This window comes from Erinaceus europaeus, chromosome 12 (genome assembly GCF_950295315.1).
Source record: "Erinaceus europaeus chromosome 12, mEriEur2.1, whole genome shotgun sequence".
NCBI classification, from domain to species: domain Eukaryota; kingdom Metazoa; phylum Chordata; class Mammalia; order Eulipotyphla; family Erinaceidae; genus Erinaceus; species Erinaceus europaeus.
In genome coordinates, this window is record NC_080173.1 from 98,853,536 (window position 1) to 98,871,330 (window position 17,795).

The following is a 17,795-nucleotide window of genomic DNA, read 5'->3' on the forward strand; positions in this document are numbered from 1 at the left end:
CTGAAGACGCATCAGAGCCTGGGCTGGCAGGCACCTCACAGGCATTGATTCCTTTGGGAAGTGAGTCAGGCTTGAGTCAGCCTTCTGGTTCTGGACTCGGAGGAGCAGCTGTAGCCACAGATGTGGAGGCCAGTCGTGAGGACAAGGAAGGAAAGTGGCCTTGGGGGGGTAGTGAAGCAGCCTCCTGGATTTCTGAAAAGCCTAAAAAGCGAGGCAGTGAAAGCAAAGCCAAAAAAATAAAAAATGAATATTCTACACAGCCTGCTAGACCGGAGGGCAAGGGAGAAAACCTCAACTTACCTTCTGTAGGGGAAGATGGGAGTGCTGGTATTTCTACCCACGAGAAGAAGGAATCAGGACTCACTTTCCCCACAAATCATGACCCTTTGTTCTCACATGTATCAGTATATACGGCCACAATGGGAATCGTTGCACAAAAGAGTAAAAATATTGAGGCTAATTCTTTAGAGTTTGAGGCCCTTGACAGAAACAAAACAAACATAGTCAAGGATTCTGCTGTTACTGAACCAGCTACCAAGGTGACAGATGTGAGCTGCCAAGAACAAATCCAGTGGGCAGGATTTCTTCCTTTAGCTCTGCCTGAGGAGAATAAGACAGATGCAGCCAAGGGACACACTGCTCTGACTGACAAACCAAATAAAAGAAGCAGTGACGGCAAAAGTAAAAAGGTTAAAGATAGTTTTTCCCAGAACTACATTGTGGAGAATAAGATAGACGCAGCAAAAATACATGTTCCCATGGAAGCCACAAAGGACCACAGGATAGTAGGAATGGGTTATATGGATGAAAATAGAAACATTGCATTTCCCTGCCCCAGAACACCGCCAGGCTTGATGCAGAAGACGGTCTCTGTAGAGACTCTGGAGTCAGCGGCCTGTGAAAAACTGTCCACTCCTATTCCTCAAGTAATAAAGGAAAGTGAGTCCCTTCCAGACACCTTGGCAGAAGGTAGGCAAGAGACTGCTCTGACCCACATTTCTAAAGGGTCAGTGATAGATCATTTCAGCAAAGATGGAGTCCCAGAGCAAGAAAAAGCCAAGACACACTCTGCTGTCATGCCCTCTAGAAACACTGGAGGAGTTGCTTTAACTTTCACGGCAGATACAGAAAAAGGTAACACCCTTGGAGATAACTACCTTAAAAGTGAAGGTAAGCTTGCTGAACCCATGAAAATAGAAGCCGGGGTAGATGGAGGGCATGTGAGAGGAGAATCTGAGTCAGCACCCAGTGGTGCGTGTAAACATTCAGTAGAGATAGTTACAGAGGGGCTAGCAGACGGGCACCTTCTCTCAGGAGCAACATCACAAGACCAAAGCCAACCAGGTGAGGGCAGAGCACATGCAGCATGTCCTGTAAATAAAAAGAAAGAGTCTGAGAAAGGATCTGTTCCGTTTCATGCTTCTGATGTTCTGGGAGACAAAGTACAGAAGTCCAATTTCTGTGAGGACCAAAATACTAAAGAGAAAGATTCAGAGGACCCAGATGGCTTGAATAAGAAGGTATATGTGACTCCTTTGCCTCCAGAAAATGAAGAGGCTAGGTTGGAAAAAAATAGTGCAATCTCAGAAACATCGAAATTCCCATCAAATTTCTTAGATGACAAAGTTGAAGCTACTTCTTTAAGGGTAGTAGATAAGGAAATAATGGCTATTTCAGAAGGTCTCCAACTCCCAGAACCCAAAGATAAGACCTTGAAGGCACCCGAGAAAACGACTAAGAAATCTGAGCCAAAGGCACTGGGAGAAGAAAAAAGCAAAAATAGAAACAGAGTGGCGGAACCCATGAAAGGCTACATGAGGCCTACGAAGTCCCGAGGACTTACTCCACTTTTGCCCAAGTCTTCAAGCCAGGAACAAGAGAGCACCAAGCCACTGAAGCCCCGCGGTATGAGCCTGTGTGTGCTTGTGGCTTCGGTGCCAGCATCAAAACTTACGCTTTGGTTCTTTCCAGACTTCTAATCCCCCATGTTAATCACTAGCCTTTCGGCATGAAAGCTCTAACTTAACTGTAATGTATTTTTCTGCAGCCAAGGCATGCTTGTGTCCAGCTTGAGCTGGTGACTTGGTTGCACGTCTTTATACAGCACTAAACTTCATTTCAGACACTAAGTTGCTGAACAGAAGGCCTCTCGCCATCATCTACTCTTACAATTATTTTAAGTGTGCTTCCTATGTAGAGTTTGCCCTCAAACTAATCTTTGTAAAAACTGTTTTTATTTAATGAGAGATGCCAGAACACTGCTGCAGCATATGAGGTGCCGGGGGTCAAAGCCAGGCTTCCTACGTGCAAGTCCTGAGCTGTGCCCGCCGAGCTAGCCTCCAGCCACTCGTTATTTTGTATGAGGATTCACAGGAGGAAAGAATACACTTTGCATCAAGCTGTGTGTGGGTTTTGTTGTTGTTTTTCAGTGCATGTATGTACCTTGTGCTGGTGGGACTAAATATCCCAATTACTCTGCAATTCAATGGAAATGGTCTGTCCTTAGGAGAAATGGAGGCCTCTGAGCAGGTTCTGTGTTGTTAGTAGTGGGGAGTAGTCTCTCAGCTCAGTCACGTCTCTTACCGACATGTTCCTTACAGTCACTGACCCACAGCTACACATGGGGTAGAGTTTTCAACATAGTCTAGATCCATGAAAATAGCTGATACATTTGGACCAATCCATAACACTTGTCCATGCAAGATTCCTCATAATTTTACTCTTTTCATTAGTCAAGTAATTGAAATGAGATTATGAAAATAATTTCCTTGGAATTTAGAAAAGTAATCTTTTTATTTTTTTCCCTAAACAGTATGCATCTAGTCATAACTTCCCTGAATCTTACCTTCAGATTTTCACAGACTACAAATGATGTTATTTCCTTTTTATCAAAGCGCTGCTCAGCTCTGGCTCGTGGTAGTAGTGGGGATTGAACCTGGGGCCTCCAAACCTGAGGCATGAAAGTTTGTTTTGTGATTCACTGTGCTATTTCTCTGGCCCATTGTTATTTTTTAATCACTGTTTCTCAGTTTGCCTGATACACCTACTAACTGCAGGAATTTTAACACCATTTGGTCTCAGTCAGATTTTTGGAGAGGCTTAGCCATGGAATGACTTGTTTTGGATAGTGTGTGCCTCGCATGAGTTTGTGCCCTATGACAAATGTGTGTTATGCATGTAGAGAATGCTAAAGGCTGTTATTTGCATAAGGTCATCTCATCTTTTCTGCTTTTATCTTCAATTAGCTACCTCGGTGCCAAAACAGAAAATGAAGCTACATAGAGGGTTTCCAGCTTGTCTTAAGGGTTCTGTCTCCTCGCCAGTTTCAGTTTCTACACTGTTTCTTTAGTGTCATCAGTGATGCAGAGGGGTAACATGTAAATTTTCTGAAAGCTAGTCGTTTCTGGTGTGTCTTATTTTGTTTTGTTATTTTTCCTAAATAACTCCAGAGAAATGTAAAAAGTAGATTTCTCCTTTTTTATTTTTTAAAAATTTTTTCCCAGGAAAGCTCACAGCTCAGAAAACACCTATCAGTCACAGTGATTAAACTGGGGCAGTAGTGAATTCATCATTAGTTTGAAATCATTGGTCAGTCTAGATTTTCTTCTTTGTGCATATGGGCGCAGTGATAAGATGTGAGATAGGATTACTTAGTTATCTATCCCACTGTTGTTTGTTTGATCTGTCTTGCACTAACACATTCTTTTGTGGATGTGGTCTACTTCTAGACTTTGTTTTCTGACCGTTCCATTCAGGCTTCAGTCATGTAATATGTCTTAGTAGTATATTTTCATATTTAATATGGCTAGTCCTATACTTCACCTGAATATTTTTGAGAGGTTTCCTAACTTTTGTTTCTTTTATAGTTACATATAAATTGGAGAATCAGTGTGTATAGTTTCACTTAAAAAATAAGGAAAACTTCAGTCTTTTTCTTGGAATCACAGTAAAAAAAATTACAGGGGGGGGGGGCGTCGGGCAGTAGGGCAGCGGGTTAAGCGCACGTGACACAAAGCGCAAGGACTGGCTTAAGGATCCCAGTTCCAGCCCCCGCCTCCCCACCTGCAGAGGGGTCACTTCACAGGCCAGGTCTACAGGTGTCTTATCTTTCTCTCCCCCTCTGTCTTCCCGTCCTCTCTCCATTTCTCTCTGTCTTATCCAGCAATGACAAAATCAGTAATAATAACTACAACAACAATAAAACAATAAGGGCAACACAAAGGAAAAATAAATTAAAATTTTTTTTAATTCGCTTAACCCGGTGCCTACGCCTGACTCTCTTTGTTACTCTTATGGTTTTTGTTTTGTTTTGTTTTTGCTTCCAGGGTTAGTTATCCCTGGGGCTCAGTGGCTGCACTAGGAATCCACTGCTCCTGTGGCCATTTTTTCAATTTTTTTTTTCGATAGGACAGAGAGAAATTGAGAGGAGAGAGAAAGCTAGACACCTGCAGCCCTGCTTCACCACTCAAGAATCTTTCCCCCTACAGGTGGAGAATGGGTGCTTGAAACGAGTTCTTTCACATTGAAACATGTGCTCATGCGACACCGGAAAACCCCCACGCCACCCTCAGTTTAGGGGAACTTGAGCAGAAAGTCTCTACATTTTGCATGACATTGTTCAGAGTAGCAGGGATCGAAATACTTCAGGAAATCTGAGCTCAACTCCTCCGCAAAGTACGTTTTGTAGGGCTGTGCATTTTGTCAGAGTAAACAAGTTTTAAAAAACAGTCTTTACTGAACGCTAGTACATGGTATTCTTCCAAATTACCGTGCACACCCCCCACAGAAGCTCAGCAGAGCCGTGATGGTGCATGTGGTATGTTGTTCCATAAGTGGGACGGTTAGTATGGACCCTTTGAGGTGGTGAAAGCTTGGTCTTCTTCTTCTAGCGTTTGCCCTTCTTCCGTAGCCAGTCAACAGCGTCAGGTTGAGCCTGATGTCAAGTTTCGAGACCTCCTTTGAATCTGGAGAGGTGGCAGTCGTTGACTATGTGGGTCATAGTCTGTCTGGAGCCGCAGGGGCAGTTCGGGTCGTCTCTGGCTCCCCAGCGATGGAACATAGCGGCGCACCGGCCATGGCCTGTTCGATAGCGATTGAGGAGGGCCCGATCATAACGTGCTAGGTCAAAGCCGGGTTGACGCTCGCAGGGGTCTGTGATGAGGTGTTTGTTCTTTACCTCAGCTGACTGCCAGCTCTGTTTCCAAGAGTCTGGAACAGAGAAGTTCAGTGTAGGCGTAGGAGACCAGATTGGATGACGAGACGTCAAGCGTTGGACAGGGTGGGCGAAGATATCCGCGTATATTGGCAGGTCCGGTCGAGCGTAGACGTGGGAAATGAACTTAGATGATGCCGCATCCCGACGAATATCTGGCGGGGCGATGTTGCTGAGAACTGGCAGCCATGGAACTGGGGTGGAACGGATGGTTCCAGAAATGATCCTCATGGAGGAATATAATTTGGAATCGACCAAGTGGACATGGGGGCTACGGAACCATACTGGGGCACAGTATTCTGCAGTGGAATAGCATAATGCCAGAGAGGACGATCGTAGTGTGGAAGCGCTCGCGCCCCATGAGGAGCTGGCCAGTCTTGCAATGATGTTATTCCTCGCGCCCACCTTTGCTGCAGTTTTTATGAGATGTTCGTGAAATGACAGGGTGCGATCGAGAGTAACGCCAAGATAGACTGGCTGGGCTTCATGCCGGATTCTCGTATCGCCAAGCTGCACATTAAGCTCACGCGAGGCCGAGGCATGGTGTAGATGGAAAACAGATGATACCGTTTTTGCAGTGCTAGGGATTAGTCGCCATTTTTTGCAGTCATCAGATATCAGAGACATGTCTTTCGTGAGTGTTTCCTCGAGGATGGTCTCCTTTTTATGTGATTTCATTTCTTTTCTTTTAGTCTGCGGAAGCCCATCTCCTATCTCTCAACAGTTGGGAATATCAGCTTATAGTGAAAAAAATCTCTTGGTGTGAAGCAAGTAACTTATAAACCCAAATTCTAACAGTTTCAAGGCCTTTCTATGTAAATAAAATATGTTCATCTGATTAAAAAGAAAATCTTGGAACTTGCCACAATTTTTACAACTGGAGAAGAGCCTAGAATGTCTTTTCTTTTTGTTTCTTTCTCTCTTCTTTTTCCTTCCTGTTATGAACATCAGTGTCCTTTCAGTGCCTCTGTCTAGGCTGTTGAAAGGGAAGAAGTGGACTAAGTGGGAAAGCTCCCCCAGGCAGCACACTCCTGTTGTTTCAGACTTTGGTCCAATAGAAGGTACCGTGGACAGCTTTCCATGGGCCTGTGTGGTGGCAGGTCAGTGCTGCCACAGTCCCACCACTGACTTGGTGGGGTGGGGGCCCTCAGACAGATAAGAAATTCACATTTGGTCTCCATCTAAGAGTCCATTGTTTCGAAAGCTGTCCTTAAACAATGGTCTGAGAAGTTGGGCCTTTTACGCCATTCAGAGTGCGGCTCACAAGTGCCGTGTCATCCGGTCAGGAGGCGTTGCTGGACCTCTAGAGGCTTACTGTCAAGCTGCATCTGTGATCATCCCACATACTCGCGCCTTTGCGCACTGGAAAGACTGGGTGTTGTTTGTTTTGCAAATGGAAGTTGAATTAACCAGGTCTCAGTCTCGAAGGTTTCCATTTTATTCCGAAGCACTGTCACAGGCATCCTCCTCTTTCTACCTCTTCGTCTTCTGAGTATATGGCTTCTTAGTTTTGTTGGTTGATACTGATTTTTAGGAAAGCCACACGAATGTAAGCACTACTTTAAAAAGGAAGCTTGAATTTCTGTGTTGTGGGGCAAGGCAATGGTGCACCTGTTAAGTGCCACACATCACAGTGCGCGAGGACCCACGTTCAAGCCCCTGTTCCCCACCTGCAGGGGGCAAGCCTCACGAGTGGTAATGCAGGACGGCAGTTGTCTCTCTATCTCTTTCCCTAGCTCCCCCTTCCCTCTCAACTTCTCTGTCTCTACCAATAATAGTTAAATAGAAGTTTTGTTTTTTTAAAAAAGAATTTCTACATTGTGTTGTACTTGTGAGAAAATTTCCCTATATAAGCCAATTAATGCTTGATGGTAACATAGGTTACTAGCTTTGATTCTTCTGTCCATTCTTTGCTTCCTGCCTTTTGAACGTGCATTGGAGAAGATTATGATTTTCCTTTTCTTTTTCTTTCTTTTAAGATATTACATATGTTCACAGAGAGAAAAGCCCAATCACTGCTCTGCTCAATTCTAGTATGAAGCAGTGCCTGAAAAAGTATGGTATTTTGCCTTTGCAAATCACCCCAGGTTTTTGTTGGTTTTGTTTTGTTAAACATTACCAGGAAATGCTTCTAAAATACAGAGAATATGGTTTTAAAGTGTTTATACAAGCATGCATGTATATATAAACTTGGGCGTTTCATTTGCTTGCAAGTAGGAAACTAGACACCAGCTTCATAACCTATAGCTTTGTTAGTAAGGAATACCGTCAGTCACTGTGATAAGCAGGATTCCTGATTTTATTGTAAGGGTAACTTATTGGATTCGTTTCCTAGAGACAATAACAGGGAACATTTGGTCCCTGTGGAACACAGCTTTGTTACCATGGCAACTGGAAAGAAGTAAAGTAGAGGGGCCAGGACGTGGTGCATCTGCTTAAGCGCACACACTACAGCGTGCAAGGACCCTGATTCAAGCCCCTGGTCCCCATCAGCAGGGAGAAAGTTTCACAAGTCGTGAAGCAGGGCTGCCGGTGGCTCTGTTTCTTCCCCTCCCCATCTCCCCCTCCTCCTCTCAATTTCCCTGTCTCTGCCCAATAGTAAGTAGTAGAAATTAGGCAGATAAAAGAGCATAACAAGCTTTGGTCTGGTATGTGGAACAGTAGAGTCTGAAGCCTGAGGTCTGGAGTTTGATCCCTGGCATTAGATGTGCCTTAGTGATGCTCTGGTGATGCCTCTCTCTCTTTAATATTAATTTTTCTTTTTTTACAGAGAGAAATTCAGAGAGGAAGGAAAGACAGAGAGAGGAAGAAAGACAGACACCTGCAGACCTGCTTCATTGCTTGTGAAGCGACTCCCCTCCCGTCCTTGTGCTTTGTGCCATGTGCGCTTAACCCGCCATGCCTGATCCCACTAATATTGATTTTTTTTTTAAGATTTTTTAATTTATTTATGAGAAAGATAGGAGGAGAGAGAAAGAACCAGACATCACTCTGGCACATGTGCTGCCAGGGATCAAACTCAGGACCTCATGCTTGAGAGTCCAAAGCTTTAGCACTATACCACTTCCCGGACCACTCTGATATTAAGTTTTTTATATGTATGTATTTATTTATTCCCTTTTTTCCCCCTTGTTGTATTTTATTGTTGTAGTTATTATTGCTGTCGTCATGGCTGGATAGGACAGTGAGAAATGGAGAGAGGAGGGGAAGACAGAGAGGGGGAGAGAAAGACAGACACCTGCAGACCTGCTTCACTGCTTGTGAAGCGACTCCCAGAGTGATGTCTGGTTCCTTCTCTCTCCCCTCCTATCTTTCTCATTAATAAATAAAATAAAAAATCTTTTTAAAAAAATCCACCTTGATTAGGATGAAAGATTAACACAACACATACACTTGTGAACATTGTATATTAATTTGGAGGTTGTGTATTTACATATGTTGGGGCCCTTGCTTCACTGCTCTAGACTGATGTTTTTAGGTAGAAAAAGAAGAGTGAGGCATGACACTGAACCTTCCCCCTGTGGTATGGGACTATAGCCTGGCCATGCACCTGACAAGGGACACACCTGACCAGAGGAGCTGTGTCAACAGCCCCAGATTTGGGAATGTTTAACTGTTCACATAAATTTCAATTATAAATTAACCTAGAAGTTCTTGAAAAAGAGAGAAGAAGAAGCAGTTCTACAGATGTCTATCTCTCTTCCTCTACCTCCTCTCCCCTCTCAGTTTCTCTCTGTCCTATGCTATAAAAATGAGGGGGAAATGGCGCCAGGAGCAGTGTATTTGTAGTGACTGCATGTAGCCCCAGCGATCATTCTGGAGGGAAAGAAAAAGAAAGAGAAGAAATGGCCACTGGAAGCAGCAGATCTGTAGTGCTGGCGCTGAGCCCCAGTGAGAACCCTGATGGCAGCAAAAATAGTAATAGCGATAGCAAACTTTAAAAAGAAAGTCTTGTCGTATGGCCGTTATGCTGTCGACCTCGCTCCATAGAGTCTTTGCACCAGCTGATCTGTGAATGTTTTTCATTTCGCCTCACACCCGCAGGGAGGGGGCATTCTGTGCGAATCCTCCTATCGTATCGTGAGACTTCCGGTTTTCTCCTCCTCCTCCTCTTTATCTCAAAAAGTAACATTCACTTAAAGAAAAAGAAAAAAGACAAGATGTTTGTCCTTTGACTCCCTGTACTCCCCTCTCCAGCCCCTGAGCCAGTATGAAAGGGCTTGACTGGGCCCCTCTCTGAGGTCACAGGACTTGTCATTCTAGTTATTGCCTTAGCTCTTTATAGCTCTTCTTAAATTTTCTTTATTTTCGTGAGTGGCATGGTCTTACTCTAAAACCGTGTCTTTTGTGTGTGCGCCTGTGTTCTCTCCTAGCCCTTCTCGCTGTAAGAGCCAACTCAGAGCACCGCTTTATTCAGGCAGCGTTTACATGTGGGAAGGGATGCTTACTGAACATAACAGTCACTGGAGTGCAAGTTAAAAATCATACTCCTGGGGCCAGGTGGTGGCGCACCTGGTTAAGCACACACATTACAGTGCACAAGGACCTGGGTTCGAGCCCCCAGTCCCCACCTGCAGGGGGACTGGTGAAGCAGGGCTGCAGGTGTTTCTCTGTCTCTCTCCCTCTCTATAGCCCCCTTCCCTCTTGATTTCTGGCTTTCTCTATCCAATAAATAAAGATAAAAAAAAAAAAATTTAAAGATCATAATCCTAGTGGGACATTTGCCACACCTTCAATGTGTTTGAAGCTGGGTTTTTTGTTTGTTTGTTTGTTTGTTTTTTTGACCAGAGGTTTGATTCAGTTCTGATTTACAGTGGCGCTAGGGATTGAACCAGGGACCTTTGGTGCCTCATGCCTGAAAATCTTTTTGCATAACAATTATGCTCTCTCTCCACCCCTGTTTTAACCTTTTCCTTTATTTTATTTATTTTGAGAAACACCAGAACACTGTTAAGCTCTGGCTTGTGTTGGGGGTGGGGGTTTAAACCTGTGACTTTGGAGCGTCAGGCATGAGAGTCTCTCTGCATAACCATTACCTCCCCCCACCCCACCCCTGTTTTAACCTTTTAACAGCAATGTGAGGAGTTAAACATGGGAAAGTAGAGGACCTTAAAGATTCCTCTTAGAGTGGTCAAGCAGCTAGCTCACTTGTACAGCAGGCAAGGAAACTGAGTCCCTCCGGGGCCTTGGGACTCCACTCAGGTGAGCTTGACAGTTGTTGTGACAGCAAGCCCACTATTCTCTGAGAAACGCATGCCTACACTTTTGATACTGCATTCAGATTTTTTAAAGTGAGATTTCAGGCAATTTTCTGTAAGAGTTATAATCTGGGGATTGGCAAATGAGTACTGCTTATTTTTAAAACAGTCTTTTGAGTGGGTGCATGTAGAAGTGTGGGCGCAGTGTCAGATAAGTGACTGTGTGGGTTTACGTGTATCTGCATCAGTGAGAGGCAGCGTAATCACTATCCTGGGTACCCAGATTGGCACCACGCTGTTTGAAATTGCCGATCTAAGCAGAGTGCTGGTTAACAGGAAATTACATTTTCTGTTTAATAGTGACATTTGACTGTGCAGCAAATAACAGCTTTCTATTTTCTCTCACTCATTCTTTTCTTTCACATTAGTACATAGATTTAGCACCTAACAGCCTGAAAAGAGAAGGAGCATTGGGGAAAAAATAGGTTTTGTAATGAATACTGGGGCCTTGGTGTGATGTCACTGCAAGCTCTGTGTGAACGTAGGTGGTGATGGAGCTCCGGGAGGTAGCGAGGGGGTGGGGGGGACCAGTGGAAGAGGCGATGTCTCTCTCAGACAAGCAGCCAGCCTCTCACACTGCCGCTTACAGCCAGTTCTGTAAGGGTGAACCTACAGAGGGCCGAATGGATTCTCCAAAAGAAATCAACCAAGCTGGATTTGAGTGGCAAAAGACAGAGGGCAGACTGAATGAAATCGGACTGAATATCAGCATGGATGGGCAGCTGAAAGACGGACTTGTGAAGAATGCCAGCTTCCTGGAGCAGAATAAGCTCTGCTGCTTTGAGGGAAAGCTAGGCAAAGAGCTCAGCATTGAAGTACAGAAGGACTGTCAAGCACCCTCCGGTCACCTTGAGAACAGGTATGTGATTTCAGAAAGCTGCCCTCCCTTGGAGGGGAGCTCAGTACACCAGAAAGCAGCTGAGTTCCATCTGGGACCTGTAGAGGGGCCAGACAAAAACAAAGCCACTACAGTCCAGGGGAAGAATGGGCCAGAGACCAAGCAACAGCCAGATCTGAATTTCTCTGGGGCTGCCGACATCCCCACCCAGTATGTTAAGGAACAAGAAACCAGTGTTTGGAACCCCAACTTTGGCCCAGTGGCTCAGCACCCCTGGGGCTCAAGGCAAGCAAGTCCGGGGAAGGAGAACGGCCTCACTCGAGACTCCGGAGTGACTGGGGTGATGGATGGTAACTCTGGGCAGATAGAACGTGAGTCTTCCCTGCCAGAGACTGTAGCCAACCCTGCCCCTGTTACTGCGCATTCCCCTACTGCCATTCCACCCATCACTACGGTGGACTTCACTCAGGAGTGTTGGGATGCCAGCTCTTATGTCAGAGACCATGGGAAGGAGCTGGAGAAACTGAGTTCTGCCGAGGAGGGGGCTTTACTTGACCAAGGTGCCCAACAGAAAAGGGCCATGCGTCGGGCCCTGTCTGAATGTTCCCACCTCTCAGTTCCCCCAGCTGCTAACCTTGCAGACAAGTATCCTGAACTCCCTCTCACAGAAGAGCTTTCTTCTGGCCTGCTAGCTCTCACCAGTAATCCAGGGCCAAGCCCAGCACCCAGGAAACTGGGGGTTTCTGCCATAAGGCGCTCCATGACAGTGGCTGAGGAACAGACTGCTAGCTATCCGGTAAACCCCCTGGAGCCCTCCATGCTGTCTACGGAAGGGACACCTCCTTTCGTTAGCGAGGAACCACTGACCAAGAAGGAAGAATCGACACACTTAGGCGGCAGCAGTAGCAGCTCTGGAAGAAAGGAACTAGGCACTGCTGGGCTATGTCTTCATGGCAAACTGGAGCAGATTCCTGAAACAGTCAGCAAGGAAATAGGACAAGAAGATAAAAGTGAAAGAAAAGCGAATTCATGCTCCCAGTTCTGCCAGGGAGGTGACAAACAGCCAGGACAGGCGACTCTGGCAGTGGAGAAAGAAAAAGAGGTCATTGCAGCCCAGAGCACTCCATCATTCCTTGGTGTGGAGGCCCCACGTGACGGTAGGTTTCTAAATTTTGCCTCCATGGGGATCGAGCAGACAGCAAGGAAGGGACCAGAGTGACAGGTTACCGGCAGGAGTATTAGGCTGCTGCATCTGACTGCTTGGGGAAGGCTCAGTTGAAAGGTCGTGAGGAGTGAGGCAAGAAAGTGAACAAAGTGAACCTAGCTGGGGCAGCCTGAACTATCTGCTGGCATGACGGGCAGGGCTGGCAGGTTTGGAGATCGGCAGAGTCAGGGCAGCCGGCATGAAGAAATACAGCCCCTTACTTGCCCTTAGGTCTGCCTACCCACCCTCTGCTTTCTGTTGGTTTGAACCAAATGACTCAGCCCTAAATCACCCAGTCCCTGTGGATTGATGCCTTGCTGGAAAATCTGTGGCTGTGTACAGGCACAGTGGGTTTATCTGCACTAGCCTCCTCATTAAACAGCACGGCCTGGGTGCAAGCTCCATTTCCATTTTGCTTTTGAGAACGTTTTACTTTTGTTCAAGCTGAAAGAGCCTTTCAAAGCTGGTTATTTAATATGCTTTTCCTGTTGTTCATGTTTGACCCAATCTTGCTTCTAGTTTTCTGTCTCTGTATGCGTGTTGGAGGCGTTTGTGAGAAGGGGAAGAGAGGGAAAGAGGAGAGAGAGAATACTTGCGCTTGATAAACAGCTAAATGCTGTGGTCTTTGTAACTGCCTGTGTCTGTGTCTGCCTTCCTCGCCCTTTCTTCTCCCCCACCCCCCACAGGTCTTACTGGTGGTGGTATAAAAGAAAGCTTATTTTTTCTGAGTTCAGTGTGAACACAAAGGGCTCAGATTCACAGGCTTGTTAATGGGGATTTAAAATGTGTTTTGTTTGTCTTTAAAAAAAAAAGGCACTTTTACAAAAAAAATCTGTTTTATCTAATGTTTATTCCTCTCAATACATCTTAGTAAAATATCATACTGGCTTTTCCTTCAAATGATTAGTGTTTTCTAAAGGAGGGGTAAGAGAAGTGGAACAGATGCTTGAAACTTGGGTTTTTTGGTTGTTTTTTTTTTTAATGGAGTTGCCAAGGAAGCCTCATCTCCTCTATGGCTTCTTAGAGCTCCAAGATGACAAGCACTCAGCTACTCTGTGCCCCTGTAGCTGTGGCAGCACCGTGAGCTCCTTATGGGTGGGACTGTGCTGTCTTACTGAGCTCTAGGTATCCAGTTCGATGGAAAACATTCTGGGGGTAGTAACAGAATTTTTATTTATTTCAGAACAAGTTCTTCGATCACACTAACTAAAAGTTAATGCCAGTGAGAAATTTCAGCAGTTCAGAAGGTTCTTGGGAAGCTGATGAGCCAGACTGCAGGAAGAGGTCCCGAGTTCAGTCCCCAGCACAGCCAGAGTGAGAGTCTATTTCGCTCTCATTCCCAGTAGATGGGAATGATTCATCTACTCAGACTCCTATGTGTTCCAGTCACTACCTGGACACTGATGTTATCCTTGTCCTTAAGCAGTCTGGGACTCCAGTTGGGATGTGAACTATGGAACTAACAGCACAGAGGGAAAAGGCTGTAGGCAATGGGACCCAGGAAAACAAAGGCATGGAGACAACTCAGATCAGGTAGAAGAACAGTAATGCGTGTTCATGGCGTGTCCTCCAGGATAATCTGCTTAACAGCACATGAAGCCTCTCAGAGAAGCAGATTGATAAAAAGCTGCAGGGCTGCTCAGATACTTGCCTGGGGCGGCACCAGCCTTGCCGTGCATTTGGCCCGGGTTTCAGTCCCTGGAAGCTTTGTGTTAGGTTGTCTCTCATTCTGTCAGTGTCTCTGTGTGTCTGAAAAGGTTGGCTCCGAGCAATGAAGCCTCATGACAAACAAGAAAAAAAAGGGGGTGGTGGTGTCTTACTGGGGCTGGGAGATAACTCATCTAGGAGAGCACACAGTTCATCATCACAAGAACCTGGGTTCAAGTCCCAGCACCACTTGGAGGTACCATGAATGGTGGTTTAGTGTGAAGTGAGTCCCTTGCAGGTGGGGAGCCGGCGGCTTGAACTAGGACCCTTACGCAGGTCCTTGCGCTTAACCTCCTGCACTACCGCCTGACTCCCCCACTGGCATTTTTCTTGTTTGCTTTCTTTTAGAGAAAGAGCAGGCTCGCTTTGATCTAGTCAGCTCTGTCTATATGAGGGACTGCTTCCCTCATCGTAGCCATTTAGACCAACCCACTTCATTCATCTGGAAGTTACTTTGGAAAATGGAATGGATTAAACAGACATTTCACAGCCACCTGTTCATATGTGACAGGAAATAATAGGAGGAAAATCTACAAAGCTATTTAGAATTCCAGTTTCAGATGTCCCCTGAGCTAGCTAAACATTACTCCCGGGTGTAAGGATCCCGGTTCGAGCCCCCTGCTCCCCACCTCCAGGGGCGTCGCTTCACGGGCGGTGAAGCAGGTCTGCAGGTGTCTGTCTTTCTCTCCCCCACTGTCTTCCCCTCCTCTCTCCATTTCTCTCTGTCCTATCCAACAACAATGACATCAATAATAACTACAACAATAAAACAACAAGAGCAACAAAAGGGAATAAATAAATATTAAAAAAAACAAAAAACATTCCCTTGTTCAAACACACACACACAACTCTGGTCACTTCCTATAGCAATAAATGAAACCTGCTTTGAGAAGACTCAGTCTTGATAGATAATATGACCTAGAAAACAGGATTGCAGGCTAAAGAGGGAAAAATAAAACACAGCCGTTTGATTCAGGTAGTGACATGACATTCCATTCAGGAAATACAGCTATAGATGAAATCAGTTGGACTTTATGTTTATTTATTTATTTATTTATTATGGATAGAGACAGAAATTGGGTAGAAGAGCTAGAAAGGGGAGAAACAAAGAGGCGCCTATGCCCCCGCTCCAGTGCTTTCGAAGTTTCCCCCTGCAGGTGGGGGCCAGAGGCTCGAACCCAGGTCCTTGCAATTTATAATGCTTACACTTAACCACGTGCACCACCACCTGACCCCTGGACGTGAAAATTTTTTGTGGGCAACCCAGAAGGCAGCTTAGTGGATAAAGCACTGGACTTCCAAGCATGAGGTCTCAAAATCAGTCCCCGCCATTGCATATGCCAGAGAGATGCTCTGGTTCTTTCTTTTCTCTCGTCAACAAATAAATAAATCTTTAAATTTTTTTTTTTTTTTTTTAGTTGTGGATCCAGGCAGTAATGCACCTGCTTGAGTGCACATGTCACTCAAGGACCAGGTGCACCACCATCTGGCCACTTCAAAGATTTGTTTTTGTTGATTTATAAAAAGGAAACACTGAAAAAAAAACATAGGATAAGAGGGCTACAACTCCACACAGTTCCCACCACAAGAACTCTGTATCCCACACATTACAGAGCACAAGGACATGGGTTCAGGTCCTCAGTCCCCACCTGAAGGGGGGAAGCTTCACAAGTGCTGTCTCTGTCTCTTGCCCTATCTCCCTCCCCCCTCTCAATTTCTGTCTTTATCCAATAATAAGTAAATAAAATAAAAAGATTTAAAAAAAATAATGGGCTCATTTCTAGTGTTCTGAGAAATGTCCAGACATGGTGTTGGACTACTGTGTGTATTCCCACCATCTGCGAACTGTTCTGTGAAGTGTAAAATGGTGGTGCATTGTTGTCTTTATTTGCATTTCTTTGGTAATCAGTGACTTAGAATACTTTCTCAGATGTCTGACCCTCTGGATCTCTTCTTTGGTGAAGATTCTGTCCATGTCCTCCCCTCATTTTTTAATAGAGTTCTTTTTTTGTTGCTGAGTTTAGTGAATTCTTTATATATTTTGGCTATTAGCCATTTATCTGATATGTGTCATATAAAGATCTTCTCCTGGGGGTCAGGCAGAAGCGCAGCGGGTTAAGTGCACATGGCACGAAGCACAAGGACCGGCATAAGAATCCTGGTTTGAGCCCCCGGGTCCCTACCTGCAGGGGTGTCACTTCACAAGTGAAGCAGGTCTGCAGGTGTCTGTCTTTCTCTCCCCCTCTCTGTCTTCCCCTCCTCTCTCCATTTCTCTCTGTCCTAACCAACAATGACGACGTTAATAACAATAATAATAACTACAACAGCGACAAGAGGGGGCAGCAAAAGGAAAAGATAGCCTCCAGGAGCAGTGGATTCATGGTGTAGGCACCTAGTCCCAGCAATAACCATTTATTTATTCATGAGAAAGATAGGAGAGAGAGAAAGAACCAGACATCACTCTGGTACATGTGCTGCTGGGGGTGGAACTCAGGACCTCATGCTTGAGAATCCAATGTTTTATCCACTGCGCTACCTCCCGGACCACAGATCATGAAGTATTCTGCCAATGTTTTCTTCTTTGGGTTAATAATGATAGTTTCTGGTCTAATACCCTTATCTTTGATCCATTCGGAGTTAACTTTATGCATGATAATATGTGGTGGTCCAGTTTCATTTATCTGCACATTTCAGCAATTCAGCCCAATTTCCCCAATACTATTCATTGAAGAGATTTTCCTTTCTCCTCTTAATGTTGTGATTCTTTTTATCAAAGATTGTTATAATGCCTGTACGGTTATATTTGCAACAGATAATGTATCTTCCCCTCATCCATTTTTATGATGGGAGAACATAGATGTGTTATACTGTTTTTTCACTTGGGCTTTTTCTTGTAATAGAGATCATACCATGTAAGTCGTAAAATATTGTTTCTTTGTTATCTTTATTTATTGGATAGAGACAGCGAGAAATTGAGAGGGAAGGAGGAGATAGAGAGGGAGAGAAACAGAGACACCTGCAGCCCTGCTTCACCACTCATGAAGCTTTCCCCTGCAGGTGGGGACAGTCCTTGCTCACTGTAGCATGTGCGCTCAGCCAGGTCCGCCGCCAACACCTGGCCCCTTAACAGGCTTGGATGTTTCAATACCTTGCTTTTAGAAGCAATGCTTTGTTAAAGATTATGCATTTTTATTTTGCAGATTTGTGAATAGTTCTCTAAAATAAACTGGTTTGCTGGAATAGAATTTATGTGGATATGTCATTTTTTTTAAATATATTTATTTATTTATTTTCCCTTTTGTTGCCCTTGTTGTTGTTATTTAGATAGGACAGAGAGAAATGGAGAGAGGAGAGGAAGACAGAGGAGGGAGAGAAAGACAGACATCTGCAGACCTGCTTCACCGCCTGTGAAGCGACTCCCCTGCAGGTGGGGAGCCAGGGGCTTGAACTGCGATCCTTATGCCGGTCCTTGGGCTTTGCGCCACGTGCGCTTAACCCGCTGCGCTACCACCCGACTCCCGTGGATATGTCATTTTAACAGTGACTGCCAGACTGCCTTGAATATGGATTAATACT

General features: G+C 45.1%; 1 protein-coding gene and 1 non-coding gene across 20 annotated transcripts in view; one reads left to right on the top strand and one right to left on the bottom strand.

Moving 5' to 3' along the window:
• The window catches only part of MAP4 (microtubule associated protein 4), a 142,446-nt gene that overhangs the window by 95,788 nt on the left and 28,863 nt on the right, over nucleotides 1-17,795 (top strand). For 14 of the 19 annotated variants that reach the window (XM_060204766.1, XM_060204771.1, XM_060204774.1 and 11 more), the window contains one exon: nucleotides 1-1,905. This exon is cut by the window's left edge and continues 1,326 nt beyond it. The exons of 2 other annotated variants lie outside the window; for them this stretch is intronic. In XM_060204766.1, the coding sequence (XP_060060749.1) occupies nucleotides 1-1,905 (1,905 nt within the window). Of the gene's footprint in view, nucleotides 1,906-10,997; nucleotides 12,466-17,795 lie in introns of those variants that run through there. 3 more of the 19 variants (XM_060204779.1, XM_060204782.1, XM_060204783.1) reach the window with 1 other exon arrangement.
• On the bottom strand, nucleotides 3,511-3,579 carry LOC132542281 (small nucleolar RNA SNORD31). The gene has a single exon (XR_009553378.1). It is a non-coding gene; the product is annotated as a small nucleolar RNA SNORD31 (small nucleolar RNA).